The sequence below is a fragment of the Natator depressus genome, chromosome 2 (genome assembly GCF_965152275.1).
Source record: "Natator depressus isolate rNatDep1 chromosome 2, rNatDep2.hap1, whole genome shotgun sequence".
NCBI classification, from domain to species: Eukaryota; Metazoa; Chordata; order Testudines; family Cheloniidae; genus Natator; species Natator depressus.
Genome location: NC_134235.1, coordinates 24,114,863 through 24,135,756, shown reverse-complemented (window position 1 = coordinate 24,135,756; position 20,894 = coordinate 24,114,863). Strand labels below are relative to the sequence as shown.

The following is a 20,894-nucleotide window of genomic DNA, read 5'->3' as shown; positions in this document are numbered from 1 at the left end:
CAATGGCTATTAGCCAGGATGGACAGGGATGGTGTCCCTAGCCTCTGTTTGCCAGAAGTTGGGAATGAGCGACAGGACATGGATCACTTGATAATTACCTGTTCTGTTCATTCCCTCTGGGGCACCTGGCATTGGCCACTGGCAGAAGACAGGATGCTGGGCTATATGGACCTTTGGTCTGAACCGTATGGCCATTCTTATGTTCTTATGGTTTGGGAGTCCACCAAGGAGTCCAAGTTCTGTAGAAAGTGATGATGATGATGTCACGAGTGACATTCAACTATTTTTTGTTAGTGCCAAATCAATACCCCAGCCAAAATGCTGTTGGAGAGATTTCTTTTGGACGAGATATTTTTTAAAAAGTTCGTGACCATTTGCAGTTGTTAAAGACCCTGTTGAACTTTTCAGCAGAATTGTTATATTAGTTCTAGCCAACATACCAACACAAGTCATTGCATTCTCTCTAACCAAATTCAACCTGTGGATAAAATGGAAAAAGATAGACCTACTGCGCTCTGCTAAACAGCTGGCATGTTCCACCTGATAAGTGGCTGTATTTCAATGATGGCTGAAATTATCTCTGTGTATAATTTGTGTATCACTTTCAGTCCCTGATCCTGCAAACACTTACATGCATACTTAACTTTAAGTACATGAATAGTCCCGTAGACTTCAGTTTAGCAAGTGCATAAGCATTTGCAGAATCAAGGCGCAAATCCCAAATTTATGACGCACCTTGGGATACTTTGAGTTGAAAGGAAATATATACATGAAAGATAATTATCACAGAATTCCCTTTTACTCCTCTATTCTTGGGGGGGGGGAGTTACATTAAGGCTGTGTATTAATTTGAAATTACAATACTTATTCAATAGACACAACAGTCCAAATTAATCCTTGCTATAACTCTTTTAGAAACTCCATATTTTTTAATTCACTGTCATATTGCTGGGGATGAATTTGACTCAACAGACCCAGATCCTCTCTCAGCCCTGGTCTACACTAGGACTTTAGGTCGAATTTAGCAGCATTAAATCGATGTAAACCTGCACCCGTCCACACGATGAAGCCCTTTATTTCAACTTAAAGGGCTCTTAAAATCGATTTCCTTACTCCACCCCTGACAAGTGGATTAGCGCTTAAATCGGCCTTGCCGGGTCGAATTTGGGGTACTGTGGACACAATTCGACGGTATTGGCCTCCGGGAGCTATCCCAGAGTGCTCCATTTTGACCGCTCTGGACAGCACTCTCAACTCAGATGCACTGGCCAGGTAGACAGGAAAAGAACCGCGAACTTTTGAATCTCATTTCCTGTTTGGCCAGTGTGGCAAGCTGCAGGTGACCATGCAGAGCTCATCAGCAGAGGTGACCATGATGGAGTCTCAGAATCGTAAAAGAGCTCCAGCATGGACCGAACGGGAGGTACGGGATCTGATCGCTGTATGGGGAGAGGAATCCGTGCTATCAGAACTCCGTTCCAGTTTTCGAAATGCCAAAACCTTTGTCAAGATCTCCCAGGGCATGAAGGACAGAGGCCATAACAGGGACCCGAAGCAGTGCCGCGTGAAACTGAAGGAGCTGAGGCAAGCCTACCAGAAAACCAGAGAGGCGAACGGCGGCTCCAGGTCAGAGCCCCAAACATGCCGCTTCTATGATGAGCTGCATGCCATTTTAAGGGGTTCAGCCACCACTACCCCAGCCATGTTGTTTGACTCCTTCAATGGAGATGGAGGCAATACGGAAGCAGGTTTTGGGGACAAAGAAGATGATGATGAGGAGGAGGTTGTAGATAGCTCACAGCAAGCAAGCGGAGAAACCGGTTTTCCCGACAGCCAGGAACTGTTTCTCACCCTGGACCTGGAGCCAGTACCCCCTGAACCCACCCAAGGCTGCCTCCTGGACCCAGCAGGCGGAGAAGGGACCTCCGGTGAGTGTACCTTTTAAAATACTATACATGGTTTAAAAGCAAGCATGTGAAAGGATTACTTTGCCCTGGCATTCGCGGCTCTCCTGGATATACTCCCAAAGCCTTTGCAAAAGGTTTCTGGGGAGGGCAGACTTATTGCGTCCTTCATGGTAAGACACTATACCACTCCAGGCCAGTAACACGTACTCGGGAATCATTGTACAACAAAGCATTGCAGTGTATGTTTGCTGGCGTTCAAGCAACATCCGTTCGTGTGTTATCCTCAGGAGAGTGAGATATAATCCATGGTCACCTGGTTGAAATAGGGTGCTTTTCTTCAGGGGACACTCAGAGGAGCCCATTCCTGCTGGGCTGTTTGCCTGCGGCTGAACAGAAATGTTCCCCGCTGTTAGCCACAGGGAGGGGGGAGGGTTGAGGGGGTAGCCACGCGGTGGGGGGAGGCAAAATGCGACCTTGTAACGAAAGCACATGTGCTATGTATGTAATGTTAACAGCAAGGTTTACCCTGAAAGAGTGTAGCCAGTGTTTTATAAAATGTGTCTTTTTAAATACCGCTGTCCCTTTTCTTTTCTCCACCAGCTGCATGTGTTTCAATGATCACAGGATCTTCTCCTTCCCAGAGGCTAGTGAAGATTAGAAAGAAAAAAAAACGCACTCGAGATGAAATGTTCTCCGAGCTCATGCTGTCCTCCCACACTGACAGAGCACAGACGAATGCGTGGAGGCAAATAATGTCAGACTGCAGGAAAGCACAAAATGACCAGGAGGAGAGGTGGCGGGCTGAAGAGAGTAAGTGGCGGGCTGAAGAGAGTAAGTGGCGGGCTGAAGAGAGGGCTGAAGCTCGAATGTGGCGACAGCGTGATGAGAGGAGGCAGGATTCAATGCTGAGGCTGCTGGAGGACCAAACCAGTATGCTCCAGTGTATGGTTGAGCTGCAGCAAAGGCAGCTGGAGCACAGACTGCCACTACAGCCCCTGTGTAACCAACCGCCCTCCTCCCCAAGTTCCATAGCCTCCACACCCAGACGCCCAAGAACGCGGTGGGGTGGCCACCGGCCAACCAGCCACTCCACCACAGAGGATTGCCCCAAAAAAAGAAGGCTGTCATTCAATAAATTTTAAAGTTGTAAACTTTTAAAGTGCTGTGTGGCATTTTCCTTCCCTCCTCCACCACCCCTCCTGGGCTACCTTGGTAGTCATCCCCCTATTTGTGTGATGAATGAATAAAGAATGCATGAATGTGAAGCAACAATGACTTTATTGCCTCTGCAAGAGGTGATCAAAGGGAGGAGGGGAGGGTGGTTAGCTTACAAGGAAGTAGAGTGAACCAAGGGGCGGGGGGTTTCATCAAGGAGAAACAAACAGAACTTTCACACCGTAGCCTGGCCAGTCATGAAACTGGTTTTCAAAGCCTCTCTGATGCGTACCGCGCCCTCCTGTGCTCTTCTAACCGCCCTGGTGTCTGGCTGCGCATAACCAGCAGCCAGGCGATTTGCCTCAACCTCCCACCCCGCCATAAACGTCTCCCCCTTACTCTCACAGATATTGTGGAGCACACAGCAAGCAGTAATAACAGTGGGAATATTGGTTTCGCTGAGGTCTAAGCGAGTCAGTAAACTGCGCCAGCGCGCCTTTAAACGTCCAAATGCACATTCTACCACCATTCTGCACTTGCTCAGCCTGTAGTTGAACAGCTCCTGACTGCTGTCCAGGCTGCCTGTGTACGGCTTCATGAGCCATGGCATTAAGGGGTAGGCTGGGTCCCCAAGGATACATATAGGCATTTCAACATCACCAACAGTTATTTTCTGGTCTGGGAATAAAGTCCCTTCTTAAAGCTTTTGAAACAGACCAGAGTTCCTGAAGATGCGAGCGTCATGTACCTTTCCCGGCCATCCCACGTTGATGTTGGTGAAACGTCCCTTGTGATCCACCAGAGCTTGCAGCACTATTGAAAAGTACCCCTTGCGGTTTATGTACTCGCCGGCTTGGTGCTCTGGTGCCAAGATAGGGATATGGGTTCCGTCTATGGCCCCACCACAGTTAGGGAATCCCATTGCAGCAAAGCCATCCACTATGACCTGCACATTTCCCAAGGTCACTACCCTTGATATCAGCAGATCTTTGATTGCGTGGGCTACTTGCATCACAGCAGCCCCCACAGTAGATTTGCCCACTCCAAATTGATTCCCAACTGACCGGTAGCTGTCTGGCGTTGCAAGCTTCCACAGGGCTATCGCCACTCGCTTCTCAACTGTGAGGGCTGCTCTCATCTTGGTATTCATGCGCTTCAGGGCAGGGGAAAGCAAGTCACAAAGTTCCATGAAAGTGCCCTTATGCATGCGAAAGTTTCGCAGCCACTGGGAATCGTCCCAGACCTGCAACACTATACGGTCCCACCAGTCTGTGCTTGTTTCCCGAGCCCAGAATCGGCTTTCCACAGCATGCACCTGCCCCATTAGCACCATTATGCATGCATTGGCAGGGCCCATGCTTTCAGAGAAATCTGTGTCCATGTCCTGATCACTCACGTGACCGCGCTGACGTCGCCTCCTCGCCCGGTAGCGCTTTGCCAGGTTCTGGTGCTGCATATACTGCTGGATAATGCGTGTGGTGTTTAATGTGCTCCTAATTGCCAAAGTGAGCTGAGCGGACTCCATGCTTGCCTTGGTATGGCGTCCGCACAGGAAAAAGGCGCGGAATGATTGTCTGCCGTTGCTCTGACGGAGGGAGGGGCGACTGACGACACGGCTTACAGGGTTGGCTTCAGGAGGCTAAAATCCACAAAGGGGGTGGCTTTACATCAAGGAGTAGTTCAGGCAGGACTTCACGGAGGGTTCCAATAAGAAATGGTGCACCTAAGTTATTGTTCTTATTGGAACAAGGAGGTTAGCCTGGCCTCTGATTGATACATGGCTAGATCTACCTCGCAGCACCTTCTCTGTGAGTGACTGCAGTGTGACCTAGAGGAATGAGTCCCCTAGACAGGGGAGGAGGCAAATGAGTACAAAACAAATCTGGTCTATTTCTTGTTTTGATCCACTCCATCTATCTTTTACATCTTTGGCTGGCAGCAGACGGTGCAGAAGGACTGCAAGCCATCCACATCTCATGGCTGCTCGGCAGAAGATGGCACAGTACGACTGCTAGCCATCCTCATCTCTTGCCTGCCTGGCAGAAGATGGCACAGTACGATTGCTAGCCATCGTCATCTCTTGCCTGCCCAGCAGAAGATGGTACAATACGATTGCTAGCCATCGTCATCTCTTGCCTGCCCGGCAGAAGATGGTACAATACGACTGCTAGCAATCCGTATTGCCTGCCTGCTCACCATTAGACGGTTCAATACGACTGACTGCAGGACTAAAGAGAATGACCTGGTCAAGTCACCAAAAATTTAGTCCCTGCGCCCATGTCTGCCCAGGCGCTCCCAGCCGACGTGGCCAGGAGCACCTCGGACATGACGAGGACGGCTACCAGTCATACTGCACCGTCTGCTGCCAGAAGGCAATGGGTTGCTGCTACTGTGTAGCAATGCCGTACCGCGTCTGCCAGCACCCAGGAGACATACGGTGACGGTTACCTGAGCGGGCTCCATGCTTGCGGTGGTATGGCGTCCGCACAGGTAACTCAGGAAAAAAGGCGCGAAACAATTGTCTGCCCTTGCCTTCACGGAGGGAGGGAGGGAACGGGGGCCGGACAATATGTACCCAGAACCACCCGTGACAATGTTTTAGCCCAATCAGAGTGTTCCATTGGGCTGCTCTGGACAGCACTCTCAACTCAGATGCACGATTGTTTGCCATTGCTCTGACGCAGGGAGGGGCGACTGAGGGCACGGCTTACAGGGTTGACTTCACGGAGGGTTCCAATAAGAAATGGTGCACCTAAGTTATTGTTCTTATTGGAACAAGGAGGTTAGCCTGGCCTCTGATTGATACATGGCTAGATCTACCTCGCTGCACCTTCTCTGTGAGTGACTGCAGTGTGACCTAGAGGAATGAGTCCCCTAGACAGGGGAGAAGGCAAATGAGTACAAAACAAATCTGGTCTATTTCTTGTTTTGATCCACTCCATCTATCTTTTACATCTTTGGCTAGCAGCAGACGGTGCAGAAGGACTGCATGCCATCCACATCTCATGGCTGCTCGGCAGAAGACGGTGCAATAGGACTGCTAGCAATCCATATTGCCTGCCTGCTCACCATAAGACGGTTCAATAGGACTGACTGCCGGACTAAAAAAAATGACCTGGTCAAGTCACTAAAAATTTAGTCCCTGCGCCCATGTCTGCCCAGGCGCTCCTGATCGACCTCACACAGGCGACCAGGAACACCTCGGACATGACGAGGACGGCTACCAGTCATACTGTACCGTCTGCTGCCAAAAGGCAATGGGTTGCTGCTACTGTGTAGCAATGCCGTACCGCGTCTGCCAGCACCGAGGAGACATACGGTGACGGTTACCTGAGCGGGCTCCATGCTTGCGGTGGTATGGCGTCCGCACAGGTAACTCAGGAAAAAAGGCGCGAAACAATTGTCTGCCCTTGCTTTCACGGAGGGAGGGAAGGAAGGGGGGGACTGACGATATGTATCCAGAACCACCCGCGACAATGTTTCAGCCCCATCAGGCATTGGGATCTCAACCCAGAATTCCAATGGGCAGCGGAGACTGCGGGAACTGTGGGATAGCTACCCACAGTGCAACGCTCCGGAAGTCGACTCTAGCCTCGGTACTGTGGAAGCACTCCGCCGAGTTAATGCACTTCTGTGGGGACACACACACTCGAATATATAAAACCGATTTCTAAAAAACCGACTTCTATAAATTCGACCTTATTCCGTAGTGTAGACATACCCTCAGATACATGGCTGTGGCTCCTCTGGACTTTTGGAAGTTGTGCCTGTGTACTTGGGGGCAGAACTGGTCTCCTTATCTAGAGTTATGTGTAATCTGGGTTATTATTTATATGCATGTCTATCTTTTGTACAAGTGCTTGTAAGAGATGCAGATATGGAAGCTCACAATTTGTTTTGCTTTTAGTGCCTCTTTCTGCCCCCAGAAATTTAAGGGTCTCAGATGAGTGGTACAACCGATTACGTATTAGCTGGGATGCCCCTCTGTCGCCAACAATGGGTTACAGGATTGTCTACAAACCTATCAATAGTGAGTTTTCAAAATTGGTTGCTTTGGCTTCTGTTTTTGCTTTTTCAGTTTTCACATCTATTGCTGTAACCCTTCTGCCCGTCAGAGTTGGCAGCAACAAGGGCCGGGTTCAATATCTAGGGGATCCATTCCAATAACACAATGCAAACCGGCTCGAGCCCCCACCCAGTGACCTGGGACAAATATATACCACCCCCGCTGGGCGCCTCCAAGAGGCAATACTTCCCCTCTCGCAAGCACATAGTCTGAGTGTAGCAAAAAGCCTTTTAATAACAGAGAGAAACAATGAGGCATTATGTTGGGGAAACACCACCAACAGGATTCATAAAACAACCCATGAGCAAAAGAAAACCCACCCCAAGCAAATTGGTGCATGCCCCTTTCCCTTTGGTTCTTGAGTCCAGCAACCCCAAATCACCCAAAGTCCCAAAAGTCCAATGACCCAAAAGTCTCTGTCCCTGGTCAGGGCAGCCCCAGAGTTCGAAAGTTTATCTGCGGAGCTTTACCTCCCACCCTGGGTGGAGATGGGACGGGGGTAAGAGGCACCTTACATGATCTGAAGCTGACCGTCCCACAGCTCCATAGGCCTTCGCTCCGCTCCGCTCCGCCAGCTGCCCCACGAACTCCTTCGCTCAGCTCCACTCCGCAGCCCACAAGCAGCTCCCGCCATCCCACGAACTGCTCCACCAGCCGGTCCACAAACTGCTCCGCGTCCCACCAACAGCTCCCGCCGTCCTACGAACTGCTTCGCCAGCCTGTCCACAAGGCACTCTAGCCGTTCCGCAAACTGCTCCACGATATATCTTCAGGCTCCCCCACTACTTAACACAATGCTCAGTGATTTCAGCTCTTAGTCAGTTCAGCTCTTTGGTGAATTCAGCTTGTAGTAGGGGAGCCTCAGTGCTGGTGCACCATTAGCCCAAAGTGAGCTCAGCAGCCTGTAACTAGACTTCTAATGAAATCAAAATTAGCTCTGATATTCCACAGTGGAGAGAGGAGGAAGTGCAATTAGCATGTAAGGCCCTCACCAAGGGGCCCATGCCACCAAGTATTAATACTTGTCCCCAGCCTCTCTCCCTTCACACAGTTTTGGAACCCATGACCCTTGCCTAGCGAGTGCTACTTAGTTGATGGTGAGTCCCTCCATCATAACAAAAGGCCCAGTACAGTTCCAAGCACAGTTCCCATAATCAGGGTAATAACAATTTATTCTTCCTGCCCCAATAACAGAGACACTGGGGATCCCACAGCAGCCAAAGTGACCATTTGGGCAGCTATGGCCTCAGTCTAGGCGGGGTGGGTGTGCCTATGCAAATGAGATCGGCCCCTGAAGTTTTTTTCCACAACTTGCCACACCTCATCACCAGATGTCAGGGTGGAGCTCATCCTGACACTGCTTACATCGCTAAAAGTCCCACTTAAAACAAAAAACTATAACTGATTGCAACTAAAAACCTGAGAGCCTATAGAAGTACATTTTCAAAGTAGTTCACAGAGATTTAGACCCAATTTTTCAAAGTGCCCTGTAATTTTAGATGCATTAATTTTTGGATACCGAACTCTAGATATGTAGGATAGCTAACTGTAGACTTCATTCACAGTTAGCCAAGCCACACCCACTCATTCAAATCCCTCTGAAAAACATTTCTTTCATGATGACCATAAGAACTGAGTTTACTGTTATAATGGGGAGGAAATAAAAATTAAAAAGAAAAACACTCCAAGGGCTGAATTCTAAGCTATATCCTAAGCTGTAAGCAGTGATTACAGTTAAGATAGACATGGCAGTGTTTGCAGCTCTTTGTCCTGGTCCCAGTTCTACACTGTTCCTGATCCCAGACTCAGAGCTGCTTTAAATGATGCAGGTTTGCAATAGCCCTGTAGGGACTTGTTTTGTGGGTGGGGATCCCCAGATCCTGTTATGCCTCCAAGCCAAGGGAATCTTCAGCTGCCTATTTAGGGCAGTGCTGAGTCTCCTTTGTTCCACTGGAGCAGCACAGAAGGGGCTTAGCAAGTGCCAGTGTCGAGCCTTAGATGAATGTCACTGCTGGATTCCTCAATGTGTGCTGGTTTCCACATGTCTGTCTTAGACTGTGAGTTGCTCTGGTTATGAAGTGTCTTCAGTTCTGTGTACAGTACTGAGTGCACCACTGGGGCTAAGCAAGTAATAATAAAGCAATGTGTTTAGGAATAAACCTATTTTTGACTACAGATAATGATTTTTTTTACTGCCTGATAATTCCTTTAATTACGAAGTATTCTATTCTTTTTCAGTCCCTGGACCAGCGCTGGAGACCTTCGTGGGAGATGATATTAACACCATTCTCATTCTTAATCTGTTCAGTGGAACTGAGTATAGCATTAAAGTATTTGCGTCATACTCAACAGGCTTCAGTGATGCCCTAGCAGGCACAGCCAAAACATGTAAGAATGATTTCATGCTGTTCAGATCTCTACGGACCATTTTCCCATTGTAACTTTAGCTTCACACAACTCCCTGAATGAATTCTCACACGGAATTCTTTTCCTCTTCTATGTATTTTGAGCTAGTTGTTTGCTGAAAGGAAAAGCCTTTTTTCATCAGACAGAATAGAGCTTTAACATGTTTCCTGCTGGACTTAACACAAGACAGGTCATAAAGCAGATATTATTTATTATCATTCAACTCTAGTAACTATACATTTGCTTAATGAAAGTCTGTTTTCCTTTTTCTGATCAGGCAATCCTTCGAAATCATTTGAGTTAGGCTTTACATCATGGAAACCTTAACCTTAAATTCAGCTTTGACAACAGTATTGTTATATCAATAACATTTTTGCTTTTAAATGAATTATTAACACTGTTTATTGGCCCTTCTCAAATTCCAGATCTGTGGACTCAGGATGTAGATGCCGTCTTTCTGCTTCCTGTCCTTTATTAGATATTATTTTGGGGATTATTTTTTGTGCAGGCTTTTGCATTACAATTATTTCTTTAAAATTAATTAATAAAAGTGGTCACTCACCTTTTTCCTTTTTCTTCTGATTTTTGGATAATTATATTGCAGCGTTTTCTTGTGTTCTGGCATTTTTATTGTAGCAGTGACTATTTGTTTTTATATTCAATTGCAGTGTACTTGGGGGTGACAAATCTGGATGCATATCAAGTGCACATGACTAGTATTTGTGCCCAGTGGCAGCTTCACAGACATGCTACTGCATACAGGATAGTTATAGAATCTCTTGTTGGTAAGTTAGCACATCGTTACATATCCACTCGGCTTAATAGTTTGTAGGAATGCTGCTTGTAGAGAACCACAGGACTGTATCTAAATGAAATTTGCAAACAAAATTTCCACTCCTAAAATTAGTAAAATTGTAAAAGTAATTGAATGACAGTGTTTAAAATAAGTGGAGGAGAGCAGAACTACACAGAAACTGGAAATGAATGAACCACAAAAGATTTGGCGTTAGAGTTCCCTTAACATAAAAGCTTGACTAGTTATCTGTGACTACACAGGCTCCAGCTCACCCCCTTACCTGATACTGCCTTGTATCTAGCGGGAGATCCAACAGCCTCCTGCTCCTTTCCCCCCTCCCACAGCATCTTCAGGGTGCAGCCGCCCATCCTTCTCCATCTCGTCTTGTCAAACCCACTGTTCTCCAGCTCCCAGCTAAGTCGCCTGTTTGGGTTTGTTCAGCCTCCCACCCTGCAGCAAAAAGATCAAGAAACACTCCTCTATGTTCCTTATCTGCTGTTTCCAGCCCATTGGATTGTGTGGGCATGAGCGTACAGGCTGGCTCCCAAAAGAATGGAGGATGGAAAGCAGTACAGTTGGTTACTTCATAAAGATCCAGAAGGGAGAGTGAACCTCCTGTCCATTTAGATCTGATAAATGGAGATGTCCAGGCCCATTGAGGGAAGGGAGCTATGGTGAATGCTCAGTGGGTTTTACCTTATCCAGATGAGGTTCAGGGGGGCTATAACTGTATGCAAGCTAATTTGCTCATCCCCGGTAGACACTCGCTGTCTTGTTATGGTGAAAAACAATTACCTTGCATAGAATGACTCCCTTGAAAAACTTGAATAACTTGAGAAGTGCAGTTAGTAAAACCTAATCAAGTTAACCAAAGACGACATGAACAGTAGATGCTAATCTGATTGTAAAATAATGACCCTTGTATTGTACAATTGATGGATTCAGATAAGGTTTATCTGAAGGCCTGAAATACAGAGAAGCTATTTTAAAGCAACGATGTTAGTTGGCACGAGGGAGTGCAAATTTCCTTCTTACCTGGGAGTTAGCCTAAATTCTGCTTCCTCTGTGCCTATTCATTATTATGTAGGACTGCCAGACATGTGTTTAACCTAGCCTGAGAGCCTTAATTTGAGAACGAACAAAAGAGCCGTTCAAATAGCTCCTTATTAACATCTGTCATGAAGAACTTTCATTGTCCAGCTTGTTCTGCATCTCACTCAACCAGTTGTCAATTATCTTCATAGTATTGCTACTCAACTTGATATGCATAAAATGGTTTTTACTTGGCAACAAATGGGACCTATTGGCACTGTTAGTAAATACTATATAGAATGTGTAGTATAGTCTTTCATTTCCCTGCAACGCTCCTTACTGTTACGGATGTTTACTTCTCTTGAAAGCTTTATTTTAAGTATTAAAATATCCATCACCCTGTTTTCAGTGCCCATGCTTTCTCCATTGTCCATATAGTTATTCTTTCTTCCATTTGAGAATTAAACAGAATTCCCTTATGAGCCCAATGAATATTGATCCTTAATCGGTTAAAGAGGTTACTGGTTAGGTCCTTCCAGCAATTAATGAATGCACTGCAAATCCAGAGAGCAAGATGCCCTGACTGGGAATTAAATTTGATTCCAGAACACAGCACAGCTCTCATTGGCATCTCTGAAAGGCCTGATCCAAAGCCCATTGAAGTCAATGTGAGTATTCGCATTAACTTCAATGGCATTTGGATCAGGGCTTTAATGCACAGGGGGTGAATTTGCAGAGGCACCACTCGAATCCTATGTCAGAATTATTGGGAGTGCTGAGCATTAAATGGTGCCCAGGCTTTTTGGTGGGCCTCTCTGCACACGGATGAATTTAATCCAGATTGGAGGCAGTGTGTGGCTCAAAATGGTTAATAAATAGAGAGTTCTTATAGCCTCTTCATTTACTGTCATATTCCCTTCCAGTTTCAGGCCATTATATGACACATTTATTCAGGAAAATGGTAGGTAAAATTCTGTTCTAATGGTTCCTTTTATAATTCCTTTTATAATTCCAGATGGGAAGAAGAAAGAAGTAACCCTTGGTGGAGGGACATCTAGACATTGCTTCTTTGAGCTCATGCCTGGCACTGAGTATAAAATCAGTGTCTATGCCCAGCTTCAGGAGATAGAAGGCCCTGGTGTAAGCATCATGGAAACTACATGTAAGTGAAGTCTCTTAAAGGTCAGCCACCTCAGGCTAACCCTTGGTTGTCCCCACTGGGGCAAGAGGCTAGAACCAATGTTCAGTAACCACATGGGTACCAACAGTTTTTTTTTCTCTTTCATTGGGGTTTTTTAATTGTTCTTCCTCTGATAGTGCTCAAAGGGTTGCTTCCTCCAGAGCATTCTCAAACATAGCTATGCATTTCTCCCGGGAGCTAATAACCACACACAGGAATGGGGTGGCAAACGCAGCCCTCTTACAAAACAGGGGGAGGATGTTTTAGCCCAGTTCACAAATGGTCCCTTCTGGCTGTAAAATCAATGACTTTCCAAAGAGGATTTCAAAACATGGACAGCAGAGAAAACCAAAGGGCACAAAATACAGAGAACCAGTGAAAGATTCAGATCTTTGATGCTGTCATTGGGAATAATTTTCAAAAGCGCCTCAGTGGATGAAAGTCAGTGGGACTTGGGCTCATAAATCACCAGAGCACTTTTGAAAATTGTATCCATTATTATTTCTCAAGGGGCATAAAGTGAGCTAGATGCCTCACAAACATATAAGAAGATAGGTCCCAGCTCCGATGAGCTTACAATGTAGTGAGACAAAAAAAAGGATGAAGGGAAGGAAATGGAACACTTTTTCCAGCCTCCCCTCTCTCTTTTCCCTATCTCACCTCCAACCCAGTCTTTCAGTGTATTTAGTTTAACCACTCACCTAAGTGGTATGCCCTCCCCTTTCCCTTCTTTCCTCTGCCTCACTCCCCCAGCAGACACTTTTATCACCTCCCCTTTCAGTTTAATCCACACCACACTTTAGGGCAAATGTGAAAAATCAGGACAGGGGGTGGGTGGTATTAAGAGCCTATATAAGAAAAAGACCCGAAAATCGGGACTGTCCCTATAAAATCGGGACATCTGGTCACCCTACCACACCCAGAGTCTTCCTCCTGGCTTCTACACAGCAAAACCCTTCCCAGATTCCATCCCTCCACCTCCTACATTGTCCAGGTCCATTTCCCATTAGAAACTCACTGAGGATAATGAACAGTCTGAGATCCTGATGCCTTTGGGAGGACTGGGAAAGGTTTGCTGGGGGCCTGGTGTCCTGGAATCTGGGTGTTTGGGAGAATAAGGAGGAATTCAGCTGGTTCCCATGCTCCCCCTGCACTGCTCTGAATAGACTGTAAAATTAAACCCTTTCTCCAAAGCCAAGTTACCACACGGAAGGTTAAGCATGTCAAATAAAGAACTGAACTGCCCAGGGTCCCATTTTGTGTGCTTTTGTCTCATGGACACTAGGAGGGAGCAGCCCCTGCATTCTTCCGAGTGCAGAGACTGAAATTGTGCCTGACCCTCTTACAGATGGGAGCTCCTCCCAGCCTCCACCTTGCATTCATGCCAGGCATAATTTACCCCTTCGGTGATTCATAGACTTGGCCCTAACCTTTTCCTCTTAAAGTCAATGAAAAACCTCCCATTGATTTCAGTGGGAGATTGGGCCCACTAGATATAACTGTGGGCACAAATCCCTTTATGTGCCAGTCTTTCTGGGAATCCTTTCTGAAGGATAGTTTTATGCAACTGTCCTCATCACCTGTAACCATAAATACAATGCGTACATTGTGGTGAATATCAAATACACTTTTCCCTCAAGGAACAACCTTTAACTACATCGCATGTGGCTCCCTATCTTAATCATGTTGAGAATACTGGAAAGAATGTTGTCTGACAAGGTTTGGAACTTTTCCTCGGTCATAAATGTGGAAATCAAGCATGTACATGTTACCTCTGTGAACTCCGCCTAAAACTATATTGAAATTTGCTAACAAAGCTTTATTCAATCACTGTCAGAACGACAGCAGAGCTGTTGAGTAGCTGATAATTTGTTCAGCCTCATTTCTGGGAAAGTGCCATTCAGAGACTCCTCTTAATGTGAAGTAGAAGACAAGGAAGCCAATTTTTCAAGATTACTTGTGCATAGTAACCTTGTAACAAATCATGCGCTGCAGGCAGCAAGAGGCACAAGGACTTGATATTACACAGAGAGCTACAAATCTGGTCTCCAGATTAAAAAAATACCAACCTCTACCAGTTGAGCTAAGGGAGAGTTCCTTTAGGGCCAGACTATTGTCTTTTCTGCATGCCTGCACTGGGCTGTAAGGAAATGGAAGGCCCCTCCTTATTTCCCTGTGCTGGCTGCCTGTGGTAAGTATAGCAGTATGCTGGGGAAGCCAGCCTTTGAGGAGTTGTTACTTCCCCTCCTGGGCAGGTGGGCAGGGGAGTGGTCAGAAAGGGATAGGAGAATTATACCTGGCACAGCAGAGTATGGACACTGCAAGTCTAGGGCCTGCGCAAGATATGTCCCCCAGAGCAGGGGAAAGTGTCTGTGTCACAGTCTGCTTCCCGAGCTACTTCTGAGACAGCACAACACACTGTATCATACATAAAAAGAAAAGGAGTACTTGTGGCACCTTAGAGACTAGCAAATTTATGCATCCAATGAAGTGGGCTGTAGCTCACGAAAGCTTATGCTCAAATAAATTGGTTAGTCTCTAAGGTGCCACAAGTACTCCTTTTCTTTTTGCGTATACAGACTAACACGGCTGCTACTCTGAAATGTATCATACATGGGGCTTGTGGCAAAGCCACAATTTAGGCCTTAGTTGGTAGTTGCAGTAGTAGATCCAGCCAATAGCGGTAGACATCACAAGCATAAGTACACACACACAAAGCTAGCCTTTGGGTTGTATAGCTAGATAGGTATGCAAACAAAGCAAAAGGAGAAAATGCCTTACCTCAAATAACTAAAAATGTGTGAAGGTGTCTTCAGATAAGATTTCTTCTTGGTATTCTCTCCTTTTAATTTCTAGTACCATTTCCAACTCAACCACCGACTTCTCCTTCAACAATAGCTCCACCACCTACAATCCCTCCTGCAAAAGAAGGTAAACATGTGCTGTGTTTATGGGTTAAAATAGTCTTAACTTATGTAGATCATTTTCTGGTTTTGATCACGATTATAGATTTCCAGGGCCAGATTCCCAGTTGGTATAAATTGATGTCGCTCCATGGAAGCTAATGGGTCTGGGCTGGAACTGTCCCCAGATTGTGTTTTATTGTTTGGGGGACCTTTTTGGTGAATTTATGCAAAGCACACAATTGGTAACTAGTTAACACATTTTAAATATGTTGCAACAGAGGGAAACAGATAGGTACACTTTACTGTAGACCAGTGTATAGCCTAGCACCGTGGTTTTCAACCTTTTATCATTTGCAGAGCCCTAAAAAATTTCAAATGGAGGTGTGGACCTCTTTGGAAATCTTAGACATAGTCTGCAGACCCCCACAGTTCAATGGACCACAAGTTGAAAACCACTGTTCTATGGTGATGACAACCTTTCGTGGACTCCATAGACATGCACACAGGTTGAAAACCACTGTCGTAGCAGTTGTTAGACTTATAAAACAACATGATTTTTCTAGTCCATAAAAATATTCTAATGCAGAAGGCATTGGCCATGTGCATTTACTATATTCACAATTCTTCTCTTTAAATAAGGGCTTCCCTTGGCTTATCAATCTCCTATAAACTGCCCTGAGTCTCATATAGAGTCTCATAAATGTTTCTGTTCAGAGTGCTTTATTGTTGGGGATTAAGGGCAGATCCTCAACTTGAAGTCAATGGAGCTGTGCAACTTTAAACCAGCTGAGGAACTCATCCCTAGATACAGCAAGAAAGGGATCTTACGCACTGCGTAGAACTGTGCAGCAGCAAATATACCCAAAGCTGAGTACACTTCAGCTGAAAACAGCAAGAATAGTCACATTTATGTGTCTTCCTCTTCTGACCCTTGGAACTTAAGTGAATTTCTTCCTTAGGGGGTAAAAAATTTTTTTCAGGGGCAACCTCAATTTATGCCCACTTTCTTGCCCTAAGCAATTGCTGTGCAAATTAGGGAGGAGATTCCAAGGAGCCTTGTCAGGAGTAACTCCTCAGTGAGATGGAGCTCAGCTCCATGGGGACTGTCTACTGAATGGCATGCAGGGGTGAGCGGCTGAGGTCCAGCCTCACAGGTCCAGACTGTTGTCTATTCTGCATGCCTGCACTGGGCTGTAAGGGGATGTAAGGCTCCTCCTTATTCCCTTGCTCTGGCTACCCGTATCTAGTCTCCTGGAGGAGGAACATAAGGCGTTATGGAGGTTACTCCAGTCTGTCAGCTGGAGGAGCTTCTGAAGAGCAGCTCCACAGCCTGGCAGTGGAGGATTTCTCGCCCTGTTACGTAGTACAGTGGCTCAGTATGTCCTGCCAGCTTCTTGGGTTACGTAAATGTGCGTGCTACATTATTTTAAAATTAAAATGTTTAGCGAAATATTTAAGAACCTTTAAGACCTTAACCCCTGATATGTAATTACATCTGCTAGTGTAGATGCTTCATCCCGTGCAGATCCCTGTTGATTCTGCATGCACTCGGGTGTCCAGGCCAGCAGATCCTATTGCCGAACTGAGGCCTTAGTGAGTATTAACAAAGAAGTTACCAGTGACCAAAAAGTAACTTCCAAAATATTTGTTGTTCATCAGTTTGCAAAGCTGCCAAGGCTGACCTGGTGTTCCTAGTGGATGGGTCATGGAGTATTGGAGATGACAATTTCAATAAAATAATTGGATTCCTGTATAGCACTGTTGGAGCTTTGGACAGAATTGGTCCTGATGGAACTCAGGTAACAAACACAAAGAGAGAGAGCATAACCGAACAAGTGTATCTAGTGTCTAGAATCAAACCAATCAAAGTGTGGTTGACATTGTTTCACACTTCTTTTTATAAACTGAGTTCTGGCAGCAGTTCTTTTGCAGTATCTTATTTTATATATTTCATAGGGTGAGATTCACCAGAGAGACAGCACAATGTGTAAGAATGATTCAAGTCTCTCTTAAGCCCTCACAATGGGATTTAAGTAGTATTTAGGCCTTGTGCTGCTCCTCCACCTGGTGTTTATTTCAACCCTAGTCCTCTAGAAACAATAGTGTTTTCACTGACATTAAAAATTGTAAGCTTATTTTTCAATTTTCTTGTTTTTATAAATTCATCTGCTCTAGACTAAGCACAAATGTGATATAAAATAAAGCACAATATTTAAAATAATTACTATATTCATATTTTTAAAGTACTTGCACAGGAAAAGATGATAAACACTGAATGTGCTCTGTAAGAGTTTTTTATAACCTTTTAAAAATACAGCTGTGTATATCACTGTTTTAAATCATGCCATTTTAATTTTGTTGTTGTTTAATATTAATATTAAAACAACCCAAAGGGGGTTAGACACTTTCCAAACATAGAGAAACACTTAGTCCTTGCTTTCTCTTAATTTCTGATTCACATCAGAACAAATTATTTTTACAAACATAGTCCTCAATCCCACAGAAACACATGCTTAATTTAAGGCAGGGCAGGGCTCACGTAGCAACACATTTGGGAGAGAAAATAACTCAAAAATAGGTTCTCATGTTATTTCTAATACTTCCTAAGTTTCGGTCCCAATCTCACAGTTACTCACGTAAAGCTATTTCTGAGTGGGAATAACTATACATATATGAGCAACTGTGTATAGGATTTTGCCCTGGGACTGAACAGGGAATGCTTTTGCCAAGGTGGGAATACTTCCTCATCTTGTTTCTACCCAATGAAACCAGAAAGTGATAGGCAGCAACCAAAGCTGCAGAGAACAAATTTGAACTTTATGTAGTGAAATTAAAAAAAAAAAATTAAAAAAGACTTCAAGTCAAGGAGGGAGCAAAAGTCCAAACAACTCTTATTTTAAATGATCTGGTTCACGTGCCCTTGTTAAACGTAGAACAGTGTTTACTAACTAGCATGTTTTCTGTATACAGGTTGCCATAGCTCAGTTCAGTGATGATCCCAGAACAGAATTTAAACTGAATGTGTACAAAACGAAAGAGACTCTTCTTGAAGCCATTCAGCACATAGCGTACAAAGGAGGAAACACCAAAACAGGTGAGAGCAGTTGCAGGCTGTGAAACAGTTTCTTATGACCGTTTTCTGGACAGAGTTACCTCTCCATTTGCAAAGTGGTTTGTCAGGATAAGGCCATGTGACGTCAGTGCAAGAAGAGTGGAGATGAAGATAGTTGGCAGTGGGGATGAAAGGCGAGACTCTGGAATGCCCCACATCATCATGACCAGAAAGCCCGGGAGATCTCATGGTTGCACTACCCACATGATGCACCTCTGCATTTCTGGGCCTTAACCCAACTATAGGGCTGGGGACCAGTGAAGGGAAAAGGGTCTGTCAAAGACAAATGGCTGTGGGGGCTGGGGAAGGTGGAATGGGAAGTAATGTGGATTCATGCTGGCAGGTGGAAAAGTGAGAGACTCCATCCTGGAGAGGGAAGTTGTTCAGGGGTTTGCAGTGCGTTTCAGCAGATCAGGGGAGGAATGGGTGTGGTACTAGCTAGAATTGTGTTTAGCCCCTGAGGATAGCTTTCTGAGGAGGAGGAAATTCAGCTTGAATACTGGCAGGATTATTTGGGGCCATAGGGTTTATCGTCTCAGACGTCACAGAAATTTGATGCAACTACTTGCACTGCACTGTGACCACAATTACACATTTCCATTTTCCCCAGAAGATTCTGCACTGGCATTTTTGAACTACTTGCATCCTCGTAGGGGAGGACTTGGTGTGTGTTGACTACCATAGGACCCGCCACATCCCAACCAAGTCCATTTAGTATAGAGGATTTGGCCATATCTTTTTAAACCTAAGAAGCCAAAGGTCAAGAGCAGAGAGTTTGAAAAGACAAGGTCAAAATTAGGTTCCTAAATCCATATTTATTCATCTATATAAGTGGCCTGATTTTCAAAAGTGCCAAGCACGCACCAGCTCTCACTGAAGTCAGAGTTTGCTGCTGGGTGCTCAGCACTTTTCAATATCAGGCTATCTATTTAGGTGTCTAAACATGGCTTTAGAAGCTTGGCGTTAGGTAAATGCTTTTGAAAATCTTGACCTAATAATTTATATGGGGCTTTGTTCTTTTATCAGTATATAAAGCATTAACAGAAAATCTAGGATGAACCAGATTCGTTTCATAGTGAATTTCTTCTGTTTCAGGCAAAGCAATTAAGCATGCACAGGAGGCCTTGTTTACCATTGATTCAGGCATAAGGAGGGGTATCCCTAAAGTTTTGGTGGTCATTACTGATGGACGATCACAGGATGATGTGAACAAAGTCTCCAGAGAGATGCAACTAGATGGTAACACATATATTAAGAAATGTTTGCATTTTCAGTTTTTCCTGCTCCTCCATCTTCATCTTCATAATCACTGTTTAAGCCCAGACACAAGATATGGATAATTCCTGCCCCAGAAGGGTTTACAAATCTAATCCAAGTCAGACATAAAGCAGACAGCACACACTGGGAAACTCTGAATTCCACTAGGGAATGACTAGCATTTTATATAATTTATTTGTAGTTATTAGTATTATTGGCTCAATTTTAGTGCATGTTTTTAAAATCATGCAGACTACTCACATGCTTAAGTACTTTCAGGAGAGGGGCCTACAAGTCCATATTGTCATCCAAGATAGATAAACTCACTTTTAGAAGCATCCAAACTATTTTGTCCTTCCAGACAAGAGCTCTTATAAAGCACCTTTGATGGACTCTTGTGCTGCTTCTAATCTGCCGCTCATCTTCCAATAACTATCTTAAAGTTTTTATACTACCTATCTCAGGGTTTTATATTGGTGCCCATCACCATGGTTTCTGAGCACGATAATTAGATTATGAATGTTATAACTATTGTTGTTTAGTATTTGTACCAAGCCCCAAAGTGTGCTTGGAACAGCACAGAACATTTACGCAGGGTCCCTGCCCCCAAAAGAACAAAGAGGAAGCTTGGGTTCCAGATGGGCTGGATAACAGAAATAAGTGTTTATAATGGCTGTTGGTTCAATAAGTAGTATGCATGCACTTTTTTTTTTTCTTTTAAATTTGGCATGTACAGGGCTCTGACTAGTCACTGGGTCTTGTAGCCCAAAACAATATGGTCTCTCCATTGAGTTGTCCACTTGCATCATTTGAATGTCAGATATTGACTCATAAGAAATGAATCATGCTATGTTTATTTTTCATGCATTTACACTGAAACCACGGCCGAGCACAGCATCTCGCTAATAAAACAAGAATTACATAATAACAGAACACTAGTTTTTAAATTTAGAAGCGCAGCAACAAAACTCCCAAATCTCTAACAAAAATAAATAAGGCTCTCCAGTTAAATTGAACCAAACTATTTTGAAGAATTGATCAACTAGATACATCGTGTATTGTGCATTGGAGCTCACT

General features: G+C 44.8%; 2 protein-coding genes across 2 annotated transcripts in view; both read left to right on the top strand.

The window, feature by feature from the left end:
• Positions 1-20,894, top strand: part of COL14A1 (collagen type XIV alpha 1 chain) — a 176,873-nt gene that overhangs the window by 78,681 nt on the left and 77,298 nt on the right. Inside the window, exons 21-28 of the mRNA XM_074943899.1 lie at positions 6,970-7,092; positions 9,367-9,516; positions 10,203-10,319; positions 12,378-12,524; positions 15,399-15,473; positions 17,108-17,247; positions 18,419-18,542; positions 19,656-19,799. Coding sequence (XP_074800000.1) covers positions 6,970-7,092; positions 9,367-9,516; positions 10,203-10,319; positions 12,378-12,524; positions 15,399-15,473; positions 17,108-17,247; positions 18,419-18,542; positions 19,656-19,799 — 1,020 coding nt within the window. The remainder of the gene's footprint in view (positions 1-6,969; positions 7,093-9,366; positions 9,517-10,202; positions 10,320-12,377; positions 12,525-15,398; positions 15,474-17,107; positions 17,248-18,418; positions 18,543-19,655; positions 19,800-20,894) is intronic.
• Positions 1,681-3,049, top strand: LOC141983467 (uncharacterized). The gene is made up of 2 exons (XM_074946677.1): positions 1,681-1,928; positions 2,508-3,049. Exons 1-2 carry the CDS (start codon positions 1,703-1,705, stop codon positions 3,047-3,049), a joined length of 768 nt encoding a protein of 255 aa, XP_074802778.1. The 5' UTR covers positions 1,681-1,702.